A 12,617-nucleotide genomic window follows, 5' to 3' on the forward strand; every position below is an offset into this window, starting at 1 on the left:
TTTTCTGTTATTTTGAAAGTGTAAATGATGGAAATAAAATTAAACTTTTTGTTACATATTATACCAATGGCTAATCTGTCATTTGATGCCTTTTGGAGATTTTTCCATCTTTTTTTTATGCACATTAATACAAATTTTTACCTGGGGTGCCCAAACTTTCGACCCCCACTGTATGTTATGCTAATACAAGAACAATTCACTCAATCAAAGTAATTCAGTACAAGGTTTTTACATTTATTTGCAAAGAACATTATTTTACAAAACTAAATATGGTGCCTTTTTATCAGATGTTTACGTTATTGGCACAGAATAAGAAGTGATGCTAAAAAAAAGAGAGAAGAAAACTACATTTCTTCCCTTTATTTTAGCATCACTTCTCATTCTGTGAGCAGGTTCCATTCTCTCAAAAACTTTAAAACCACAGAATGAAGTTTATTTTTGGCTATCTTAGAAAGGAATGGCCGACTTTGTCATTCACTTCCCATTGCTATTCATATCCCATGACTTTAGGGTCAGGGAGGTAAAAGCCCAACTTTTCTTGGGTTTACAGCAGTATTAACATATTAACCGATAATGTAATAATACACTAGTAATGTAAATATTTGTGTAATATCACGGCCATGTTGTGAGTAAATGATTAACCTCAGTCAAGCTGTGCTACTTTCTCTGGTGACTCAAGTATTCACCTTTTGGCTTTGAGGGGTTTAACTTGTCAAACATCATAAAAAGGATTTGAATCCTGTGAAATCTTTCCTTTGTCAATTTTTGTGCAAAGCTTAACACTGATCCCCCTAATACATTTGCTGTCACAATATTACACCATCTGGAGAAACACATTTTATATGAAAACTATGTTACCACAGATATTAATAGAAGTATATTAAAGAGACCTGTTTATCAGTTTCAGGGCTGACTTGAAGCATCCCTCCTATTGTTTGTTTTCTTCCTGTGCAGAGTTCTGCTACTCCAACATGTGTGTGCACAAGGCGCTGCAGAAGCTGAAGGAGAATGTGGACTTGGAGCACCAGTGCGGCTACATCACCATGCTCAACTCCAACAACAGGCATCGTCGGAGGGCCAGCGACAGCACTGAGTGCAGAGGTAGGGGAAGGGGAAGTCTTTTATTTCATTTTTATTATTTATTTTTTTACCTTTGTGGACATGCAGATGTTTCCATGTGAGAGACGAGACATATAGTTGAATTAGTAACAATGTGCTTGCCTCTGATGGCCATTGACACTGATGGTGCAAATTAGATAAAGATTGCTAACGGTCCAGTTTAATTATTCTGTTTTTCCTGCCTAATTGTATCCCTTATTGTGATAGCCTTTGCTAATGGACGTGGATCGAACAGTATTAGCCTTTAACTTTGAGATTTACTGATTGAACGTTGCTGACATAATTGATCACATATTTTATTTAACTTTAACTTTAAAGGTTTTGTACAGTTTTTGTTAATTGACAGACTTCTGATATTTATTTAACAAAAGGGATATGGTTAAAAAAAGGCATTCCAGCTGCAATCTAGCTGCAAAACAACCTATCTGTGACGTAATGCTGATGATTTGTTGCCTTTCTTCAAGGCGACACCCATCTAGGTGGAGGCCTGGACACCAACGGCAGTACTGAGTCCTTTGAGCTCGTGACAGAAGAAAACAACGGTGAAAGCAAAGGAAAGACAGACAGTACGTCAACTTTTTGGTTAATGTACTGTACTTTTTATCTTTCTTTCTTTTTCTAGTAGAATCCCTTCAAGTAACTAAATCCGAGAGTTGGAAGAGACAGTAAATACCAGAAGACCAGCATGTCCGTGTTAATTGTATTTATGTCATGTTGTAATGTATGTCATCACCATCTCTGCTCTTCCCTGCCAATCCCTTTCTTTTAGGCCTTTCATCTGAAGATGAGTGGGTCCCTCTCGAACTGTGCTTTGGCATGCCCCTCTTCAGCTCCGAGCTAAACCGCAAAGTGTGTCAAAAAATTGCCTCGCACAAACTGTGCTGCAACGAAAGGTACAAATAAACCTACCCAACATCCTCAAAGATTTTACTTTTGTCTAAAGCATTGAGAAAAGTGTAAAGATGTGTGTCGTAGCGGTGCTAGACTTTAGCTCTGTTGTTGTTGTTTCAGCCTTCAAGAACTACTTCACTCGAGCCGAAAGCTATCCCTGAAGGTGTTGAGCTTTGTTCAGTCATTCCAGGTAAAAACAATCTGCTGTGTCTTCAGGTGGCCACTTGAGAATACTCACAGAAAAGAAATAACAATGTCTAGTGGAAATATCTGCAGTCAGGAATTTAATTTTACACATCGAGTGTTAGAATTAATCAAGATTAAAGACTGGTTTCCATTTTTAGAAATGCGTCTGATATAACTGTTGATTTAATTGGTAATTGGTAATTTTACCATTCTTGAGATAATTAAGTCATGATTTTTATATAACAGGTTTAAAACAATTCCCAGCCACCATGACTAGCTATTTCATTAAACATTTTGTCTTGAATCAGTATTGGTTAAATAATACAGAATATTATTCTTCCACAGTTTGATACTGTACATTTGCTACCCCCATAAAGATATTTATTGTGGCCAGGTTGGTTCAGTGGTAGAGCTGGCGCACATGTAGGTTTATGCCTCGACGCAGAGGTCCAGGGTTTGAATCTGACGTGTGTCGATTTCCTGCAAGTCTTCCCCCTCTCTCTCTCTTCTTTCTCACGTAGCCGTCCTGTCAAAAATGAAAGGCGGGAAAGCCCAACAAAAAAAATCTTTAAAAAATAAATAAAGATACTTATCATGAGATGACCCACAGCCAGTTTGAGGCTTCAAATTAAATGTAAATATAGCAACTTTAAGTGTTTTATTTTGTTTTATTGGAAAAAAATTAAGCATTCACATACTAAACACAAAGTAAGAGAGAGAGAAGAGAAAAATAAGACAAAATGAAGCAAAAAAGAAATACTATTGAATAGAAAGTGGAAGAGCATGGTGAATTATGTTAGTTTTAGTTTAAAATTGTAAAAACATCCCGTCTCTTTAGTGTCAGAGACCTTCCTGATGTAACTGAGCCTCCTTACCCTTTCTGCGTGTTTTATACACAGATTTTAAGACATGAATTAGTGTTTAAAAGTGCTAACAGACTTTTTATGAAAGCGGCAACATACTGTAGTGTAAATCAGACAGGAACCATTCTACTTAGCCCTTTTTGTCCCAGGGAAAATGTATCCTTGTCCCACATATCATCCATTACATCTGGTGTTCTGATCTGTGACATTTGCCCTGTGTTGGCAGGATGGCGTCCAGCCCTCTGACCTAGACAGTGGCGTCTCGAACCCTCTCAGTCAGCCCCCGGCGGAGTCCGGTGTCCCCCTCCCCGCCCTCAACCTCCTCTTCAAGGACGGGCAGTTGAGGGAGTGGAGCGGGCGGGCCCCTCCTCCTTTGGACATCACAGCTCTGCAGAAGGACCAACCCTCATAAGCCCCCCCCCCACCTCCCTCCTCAAAACATCCAGATTTGGTCACAAGGAAAAACATCATCTCATTGAAAAAGACCACCCTTTCACTGAGGAAATTGTCATTCAAACTCTGCGTCTTGTCTATCAGTTTCCAGTTGTTGGAAAATTAGCCCCGCCAGCACTTCATTCACCTTTCATAGGAGGAATCAGAGTTAAGTTGCCAACACTAGTTTGAACCCCCCTAGCCGTTCCCTTCTGTGATTCCTCATATTCTTAGCAAGGCATTATTATCTGTTGGAGTGGTGCTATTATCACAGTATATAACAGTGATGCAGGTCAACAGCATATAACCTGTCAGGCCATTTAACTGGAAACACTTGCGCTGTTCTCCACCGACTAGCCCCCTACCTTCCCATCAATCACTGGATGTTCTGTGATCCTTGAAAGCGGAGTGTAAAGTGGTTAATAATTGTATAGATGTTCTAAAATTGACCCACAAAATAAACAAAGTGTTGAACAGACATCTGCAGGAATCATTTGACAATATGCATTTTCTAGGACCAAGTTTTTTGTCTTCCCAGACAGAGTCCAGATACAGACCCCGCTGCCTCCCTGTTGCTGTTGTCTCACGTTAAGTGATCTGATGCATGATACTGTTGCACAACTCGTACCATAAAAGAATACTTTCCTACTTGTAGTCAATATTGAGGGCATTTATTATTTGCACTGTGCAGGATTTCTCCAAACCTGTGGATGAAGTCATGTAATTTCTTTTAAAAACGTTTGATCCCTTTTAGTGCGCACATGGTTTTAGAGCTAACGTTTAACACAAGAAAGTGTTTCCTCTTGAAAAATTGACCGGGCATCAGAGAAACTGCAGTTTTTTTTTTGTTCTTTGTTATCATTCTTTCTCAGTAAAAGAGAACACCAAAGACCATTTTTCTTTCTTGTATGATTTTTTTTAAACTTCTGTTTTACTGTCCTTTTTATTTTGCTGCCTTATTGCTGTCAGCCAATCAAAAACTACCAGGTCTTTGTTTGCTTATGTTTTTTTCACCTCTTTTTTTTCTTTAGATTTTATAAAGGATATTGATGATATTTGGATGAGTGTTTGTTACCAATCAAATCAACAACATTGGGCCGGAAACTACCAACCATTGCCCATGTTCATGAATTTGACAGGATTAACCAAGTGTACCTAATTTCATAGAACTGGAACAGTCAGGTCTGTGTGTTTGACCCAGGTCTGTTGCCACTGATGCCTGCCAGTATCTCTACCTGGATCGACTCCAGTTTTGTGTGCAGTGCAGTGCAGTGCACTCTTGGCCAGCCTGCCACACTCTCCAAGGGATGCTGTTTACACCATGTTTTGAAAAATGGGGTTTGTAGTCTAGAGAGTAGAAGGCAACTTTGCAGTGAAGGCAGTCACAGACCCATGGGATGGAAATTCTAATGCTTTGCCCAGCGTTTCAGAGCTGTGATGGCCCAAAAAGTCTGTCATGAATTTTCAGTGCAACTCCAAGAATATAGAGAAGTTTCTTTTTTATTTGAAGGTGTCTGCCTCCTGCAGTTTTTGACCCACTTGTGGTTGTTTCTAATGATGTGATGCTGAAATAGAAGAAAAAAGATTAACATGACATCCCGTTGAAGCATGATGACTGTGTACAAACTGTTGTGTATATGTTGTGTATGCGTGTGTATTGTACACCTCATTATTGGTGTGTTTTTATACACGCCTACCTTTCACAATAAGAGCCCACTCCCATCCTGCCTGTCTGTTATCTAGTTGTAGTTGCTTAGTCATCCAAGATATCCCCCATCCTCCCCCAGGTATAAATCCACCACAGTGTTTAAACAAAATGCTAGTTTTATATGTCAACCTATATTATAGGAATTCTTTGTTGTAGCTTGTTTAATGGGACTGTGAATATCATTGATTGACTGAATAATGATGATGCTCTTGTAATTAAATGGGTTAAAAAAACAGAAAGTGACATTCCTTCAACATGCCCTTCCTCCATACTTGCTCCAGATACATGTTATTATTACAGTACAAATATGTAAAAAGTATATAAAAATATAAATAAATATGTAATAAGAACAAACTTTTTCCTCCCAAAAAATGTCTCAGTCTTGTTTTTCCTGAGCTATACTTTGAGGATTTATATAACAGATTTCAGCCCCTACTGGCTCTGAATTGTAGCCGATCACATTATGTGATATTAAGCCATACTTGGTGGATGTTTTTCCTAGCCAGGTGGAACAGATGGTGGGCAAGATGCAGCGGTCCGGATGCTACGTCCATTGGCCTCAAGTACAGACTTAATCACCCATCGTTGTAGATTTAAATGAACACGTATCTGAAAAAACAAGTCTGATACGTGGATGTGAAACCTTTAAAAAAGAAAAAACACATTTTTTTGGGGGGGAAATTATAGGTGTCAGTCTGTGGTTTGTTATGCCCCCAATGGACAGGTGGAGCCCCACCTAATTGACTATGTCTCCCAGGCCTCCGTGCTCCAGTAATTTCCCAGCACCACAAATTACAGTGTGTCACCAGGGTGCACCAGGGGCATAAACTGGGTCATGCCACCAGAGGATAAGACGCGCCTAGAAGTGGTCAAATAGGCTGTATGTCACCACTCTAACAGTTCATATTTTGTCTAGCCCGGCACTGATGCTCAGGAAATGTGTAACACATTTGCTGAATTCATTCGGCAGATTTGTTATATTTGACTTCCATCATTGTCAAACTGTAGTTGCTGCAAGGCTTTCGGCTGAAATGGGAGAAAAGACGTGAAAAGAAGAATACTAACAAAAGATTGTGCACACAGTACATACAGACTTAAGACAAAGCTGATGAAAAGTCTGGATTGCAAAATTATACTAGCCCCTTGAACAGTGATTTTTTGTGCTGTTTTATCATCATTTCAAGTAAAACTGGAAGTACAACATCTTAGATAATGTTCCTTTGAATTGTTTTGCATCATTATGATGTCAGTGCATGATGCTGTTGTTCATCCGTCCTGGTGTAGGCTGTCATAGATACCCACTTTTTTATTGAAGTACCTAGACTCCAAGAGAACTTATAAAAGTGTATCTGTGTTGCCTATGGAGACAAAAACACAGCTATGCTAGCAGCTCGCTGAGGATGTACTTAGGAACAGCATGCATTGTTTTGAGCTAAATGCTAATATCTGTACGCTAACACGCTCACAACGACAATGCTAACATGTAGATGCCTAGCAGATATGTTTACCATCTTAGTTTAGCATGCTACAATTAGACTCTCAGCACTAATCTAAGCTACAGCTGTGGAGAATGTCATTAATTTTGAAGGCATTTAGTCAACAAAAGTTTTGGACCAAGTGCTGGTGCTAGTTAAAAGGTCAAAGGTTAGTCACCAAAGTTATTACAATTCATCCTGAGGGGGACATCCTGTACATGTCTGTACCAAATTTCATGACAATCCATCCAATAGAAATTCCACTCAGAACCACGAATGTCAACATTGTGGTGGACAAGAGGAAAAGTTTAGGACCAACAAAGTCATTAGGATAAATTGTCTGGGGATCATGAATGTCTGTACAAAATGTTGTGCAAATTTGTAGATGAGATAAGTTGGAAATGTTTTGTGCATAAGTTCATTTTGATGTGTGCTGGTGACGCTACAGGAAACTTCAGGGGATAAAAAAATCATTAGGATTCATTCTCTGGACACCATGAATGCCTGCAATAAAATCCATGACATAGTTGTGGACCAACAGATGGACCTTGACACAGTGCCACACTTCTTGTACAGCTAAAATCGTTAAATGTTCGTTCAGTCTTGTCTTGGAAACCTGCATGAAGACATTTAATTTGAACCCTGTGACCCAGGTTAAACCTTATTAGTCAGGGAAAACATTCAGTCGGGATTAGGCAGTTGGAAATCACATAGCGTGATCGTGTGTAACTCTAAGAAAGCTCAGTCTCTTAATTAACCTGATAGTCTTAGGGAGTGCTTCCCAAAAGCCTCCATGCTAATCTGCTGAGTCCGTTGTGGGCAATGAGGCCATTCTGCCTGTTTAAACCAGATGAATGGATCAAAAGGAGATTTGTTTGTCTTCTGTTGAGACGTGTCCTCTATCACATCTACTGTAGGCTACTGAATGACTTTGCAGTCAGTTTGTAACCGGCCCCGCAGTGGGTACTCAGCTCAGTGCTGAGGTCAAACGCATATTGATCTGCTCTATTAAAGTGTGTCTCTGTCTTTCTTCTTCACAGAGTTGAACAATTGTTTCCATTTACAGCCTTTCAAACATGCTCTTAGCATCTCTCTGAGCAGTCTCTCACATACAGCCATACCATTTCCAGGACAGGTGTTTTCACACAAAGACTGCTGCAGCGTGTGCCATTTTTGGGGCATACTGAGCACATTCCCCTTGCTACAGTGGTGAGAAAATAGCCTATCACTGAGAGCAAGTCGAGGCAGGCAACAAGCCACTACAAATGTAATGGAGACATTATGGTCCCCCCAGGAGATGGAGATTGAGCAAATGACTGTGCAGCTTCAGTTCATTCAAGGACAGACAGGTGGTCAAAACAGTAAAATATGGCAGATGTTGGACACAGTCCTCCATACTGTGTGAGGTTGTGGTTCGTAAAGAATCCACATTCAGCTAATCCAGGATGGAAGTTTGCCTACTCTGCATGTTTTCCATACAGTGAGTTTTTGATCACAGGGATTTGTAAAAAAAAATAAAATCAATAAAAAAAGATAAAAAATAACGATAAATAAAATGAACATAACCAACTAAAGTAGATAAATAAAAATAAGCAACAAAACAAAATACAATTAAAATGACCGAAAGAAAAATAAAATAAAAATAACTCGTTTTTTGTTCTAATAAATTAGCTAAAAAAATGAATAAAATAAAACAAAAGAATAGATAATTTACGAGATAAATAAGTTTCCAATGAACTAACTAACTTACTAACTAACTAACTAACTAAATAAAACACAAGAAAACATGGATAACTAAATAAAAAACATATAATAAAATAGCTGACTAACTAAAATGAAATCAAAGAAATTAATACTAAATTATTTATCTTTTATAAATATAATCATAAAGACCTACATTTAAAACAATGGCACACGGCATTAGAGCATTCAGAGACAAATAACACCATCAATTTAACACCAACATCAAGTTTGTATTTCATTTGACTTAAAGCCAACTATAAAGTTGTATGCTCAAAATTGTTAAGACAAAATCGCAACATGTATATCAGCATTTAGGTTGAATGTAGTTGATGATTAGCGGATATTAAAGGTGCGGTGAAGAAAATTACGCGCACTTCCGCTTTAAAAGCGGAGTCGCTGGAGCGAGTCGCTGTGGCGATGCCGAGCCCCAGATCTGCCTCCAGTAACAGCCGGCCTGATCTCTGCTGCACAGTCCGCAGTGTAGGCGCCCTCATCACAGTGGACTACTTCACCTGCGGAGTAGACAAACATAAAACCGACGAATTGGATTTGAACTCGCGTTGTTTCCTATGTGACAGCCGGCAAACGGAACTTTACGCAGGGAAACAGCAGGTGAGTCTGACGGATAATTCACCTCGCTGAATTTGAAACCGGTTTGTATTCTCCTCCCAACTCCACTTGTTGATGGGGCACTAACAGGCTATCCCAGCAGCCCCACCGCGGTCATATAGCCTACTTATGCGTAAATTGGACAAAACCCCGTCCGACGGCAGGGCCGAGGAAGTTTTACATGGTCGTGCTTTGTGGCAGATGGTGGTGATGTTTGGCGACCGGTAACAAGTCGCGACATCAGATCGAATTACACAGGCTGCCACCGGGGTTAGGTGCGGCATGGGGAACCAGATGGACAAGCTGTCACATTTAAGTTACGCGGAAGTTCCCACAGTAGACCCGAACGGCGTGGACACGGAGGAAGGTCCACGCATCGGCGTCTCCTACATATTTTCTAACGACGACGACGAGCTGGAGGATGGCTGCGCGGTCGATGGCACCGAAAAGGACCCGAATCAGGAAGAGCAACAATACGACCAGCGCGACGAGGTGGAGTGCGCCGTCTACAACCGAGATGAATGCATTTACGAGAAGAGCGTCAAGTCCGCCAACCTGGAGGTTTACTCCCCGGAGAATCTACTAAACAAATGTAAAGCAGGGGACCTTGTTGAGTTTGTTGCTACCGGCCAGTTCCCGCACTGGGCTGTGTACGTGGGGGACTTCCAAGTGGTGCACCTGCACAGAGCCGAGGTGAAAAACAGTTTTTTGACAGATGCAAGTCAAGGGAGGAGGTGTAGGGTTGTGAACGACTTGTACAAATTCAAATCTCTGGGTCCGGACATGGTGGTGCAGAACGCGATGGAGCAAGTGGGCTTAAAGGACCGAGAGCTGAGCTGGAGGAACTCCGAGTGCTTTGCCGCCTGGTGCAGGTTTGGCAAGAGGGAGTTCAAGATGGGTGGGGAGATACGGATAGGCAAGCAGCCCTACAGGTTGAAACTAATCATGTCCGAGAAACATTCGCACATGTTAGAGTTTCAGAGTTTGGAGGACATGATCATGGAGAAAAGGAGGAACGATCACCTGGGCAGGACAGCCGTGTTGCAGGAGCTGGCCACTCACTTCAGCAGCGTGGAGAAGATCAAAAGTGAGCCAGGCGCTGACTGACGGCTGTCCTCATACTGCTCTTCGAAAAAAATAGATTTGCAATTAGAGTAGTCTTTTATCAAACATGAACTGTTACACCTTGCTTTAATCAACAACAAGCCTTCACTCCTTCCTTTTTATGTTTAATTGGTGCACACATATCACTATTTCTACTCGAATATTGTCATTTTTATTGTTTTCACGCGAGTCTATATCACTGTAATTGCCTTAAAGCTACAATCATCATCCTTTAGATGCTTAAGGGCCTTAGCAAATATGAATTACTTTTTTAGGAGGACATTTTTATTTGAAAGAATATGTCGATAGGCCTGTTAGCTTCGACAGCCCCTTCACAAAGAATGTATTAGTTTTATAAAAGCTTTACACATTAGTCTCAAACCGTCATGATTCTGAGAGACTGTTGTTCTATTCATGGTGTCCTGTTATTTGATCCTTGTGTGGTTTAACTTCATCCCTCAGCTCACCCAGACAGAGCTGCTCGCTGAACACAAGGCGGATTATTTCTGCCTTTTGAGGGAGATTCTCACACCAGCACATGTTGGAGAAAATGTTGTAGCGCTTGTGTTACATTGATCAAAGATCAAGTAAAGAATGACTCATTGTCTCTTTTGACCCTTCTGTCATGTTGTTTTACTTGCATGCATAATAATAAGAATTTCCTCAATTTCTGTTAAATCAACTAATACTGACAACAGTATGTGATGTGTTTTAAAATGCTCGTTCCGTCATCTTCATGGGATCTCTCAAACTTTAGTAGAAAATAGTTTCCCAATTTTTTTCTTTTAAACCCAATTTTAAACTGTTTGAGCTGCTGCAGAAGGAACCTCAAAATGGTTGTCAATACAGACAAAAGAAGAAAAGACTCTTGGAGATCGGAGTAGTTATGTAAAACAAAAAGCTCACATTTTTTATTTAGTTAGGTATTTCTCAGTCAAACCACTTTTTTTGCATGATTCTACACCACATTTTACATTAGGAAAGTCTCTGTGACTTTCATGTTTTTTTTATTTGGATCCCCATTAGCTTCAGCATAAGCTAAAAGCTATTCTTCCTGGGGTCTAAGTAACTAGTTGGTAGTTTGTATTTGTTCTACATTTACCAACGTCACAAACCAGTTTTACCTTGGTTTTGTAGACTTGGGTTAGTGGCTAGCTTGTGGTCTAATCCTTATGTTTTAGTCTCAGAGTTACCTCACTTTAAGTTAAAGTGCTCATATCATGCTTTTTCCCCTTTCCTTTATTGTGTTTATATATCTTTTTTGTGCATGTTATAGGTTTACAAAGTGGAAAAAGCCCAAAGTCCACCCCAAAGGCACAAAAATATAATGTTTAAAAAAAATAAATAATTAAACCTATTCTGGTACAACCTCTAAATACAATTATGAACCTGAAAATGTGCATAATATGAGCACTTTAGGGCATCACTTTGGTAACCTATGCTACAAGTCTGTTTAAAACTAGGCTATTTATCTGATATATCAAAGTGTATGATACCTGCTTCTTGCGAAATTCCTCAACCAAAACATAATCATACAATGTTGTGATAGCTATGTGTTTGAACCATTTTCCTAGTTAAAAACATTCGCTGGTTCCAGCTTCTCCCATGTGAGGATTTGCTGCTATTTGTCTGTTTTATATCCTTGTTAAATGGGTGTTTTCGATGTTGGACGGTCAGAACTAAATCTTTCAAAGATGTCACTTTGGATGCTAAACTGTTTATTAAAAAAAAAAATAATTAGACTAAAACAATTAATTGACAAAAAAGCAATAGATTCTGAAAGTAATTGGTATGTGTAGCCCTACATCATTCCACAGCGCTGTCACTATTGTGGGGAGAAAGATTTTGAGAATCCAGGGGCCAACAGCTGACAAATTGTGTTAAAATCATTAAGGGGGACCCTAAAGCAATGTTCCTCCAGGGACCCACCATTCTCAGCAGCGACCCTGCCGACAGCTAATAGTCTTAATTGGCTTTGTAGCAACTCCTTTGGCAATGGCTTGAATATAATAGATGTTCATTGATATCAAAAAGTTACCTACTGAAGCTTTAAAGCGGCATGTGTCAGCGCTGGAGTATGGTCTGGATACACTGCTTATCTATTCTGGGATGGGGGGTAAAAAAAATAACAATCTGGGTTGTTTGTATTTCTTTAAACCAATCAAAATCATCTTTGGACCTCGCAAAAGATAGCGGAAAAATAGGGATTAATGCAATGCTGATATCAGTCTTTATCCCAGCGACGTAGATCTGGTGAGCCAGGCTTAATCGGATGTGACAAATGATAAAGGAGGAAAACCCTGCTGAATTAACAGTGTGTTTAAATGAAACACTTTTTACAGAATAACAGAAATGCTCCCTCATTCATTCGTTTATATTAGAACTACAATGGATGGGTGCCCAGATGGCTCAGCTGGTGGAGTGGGCGTCCATTTGTAGGGTTTGCTCCTCGACGCAGCGAGTTCGGCTCCGACCTGCGGCCCTTTG

At 39.9% G+C, this 12,617-nt stretch overlaps 2 protein-coding genes across 4 annotated transcripts in view; both read left to right on the forward strand.

Annotated features, from left to right (window-relative positions):
* Window positions 1-5,419, forward strand: part of fam91a1 (family with sequence similarity 91 member A1) — a 37,954-nt gene extending 32,535 nt beyond the window's left edge. For 2 of the 3 annotated variants that reach the window (XM_032535268.1, XM_032535267.1), the window contains exons 20-24: window positions 955-1,101; window positions 1,584-1,685; window positions 1,889-2,012; window positions 2,131-2,200; window positions 3,286-5,419. In XM_032535268.1, the coding sequence (XP_032391159.1) occupies window positions 955-1,101; window positions 1,584-1,685; window positions 1,889-2,012; window positions 2,131-2,200; window positions 3,286-3,471 (629 nt within the window). In that variant the 3' untranslated portion in view covers window positions 3,472-5,419. The remainder of the gene's footprint in view (window positions 1-954; window positions 1,102-1,583; window positions 1,686-1,888; window positions 2,013-2,130; window positions 2,201-3,285) is intronic. The other variant, XM_032535269.1, reaches the window with a different exon arrangement.
* A 3,373-nt stretch (window positions 5,420-8,792) lies between these two features.
* On the forward strand, window positions 8,793-10,851 carry lratd2a (LRAT domain containing 2a). The gene is made up of 2 exons (XM_032535947.1): window positions 8,793-10,113; window positions 10,593-10,851. Exons 1-2 carry the CDS (start codon window positions 9,309-9,311, stop codon window positions 10,616-10,618), a joined length of 831 nt encoding a protein of 276 aa, XP_032391838.1. The 5' UTR covers window positions 8,793-9,308; the 3' UTR covers window positions 10,619-10,851.
* The last annotated feature ends 1,766 nt before the right edge of the window (window positions 10,852-12,617 follow it).

Source organism: Etheostoma spectabile, chromosome 14 (genome assembly GCF_008692095.1).
Source record: "Etheostoma spectabile isolate EspeVRDwgs_2016 chromosome 14, UIUC_Espe_1.0, whole genome shotgun sequence".
Classification (NCBI taxonomy): Eukaryota; Metazoa; Chordata; class Actinopteri; order Perciformes; family Percidae; genus Etheostoma; species Etheostoma spectabile.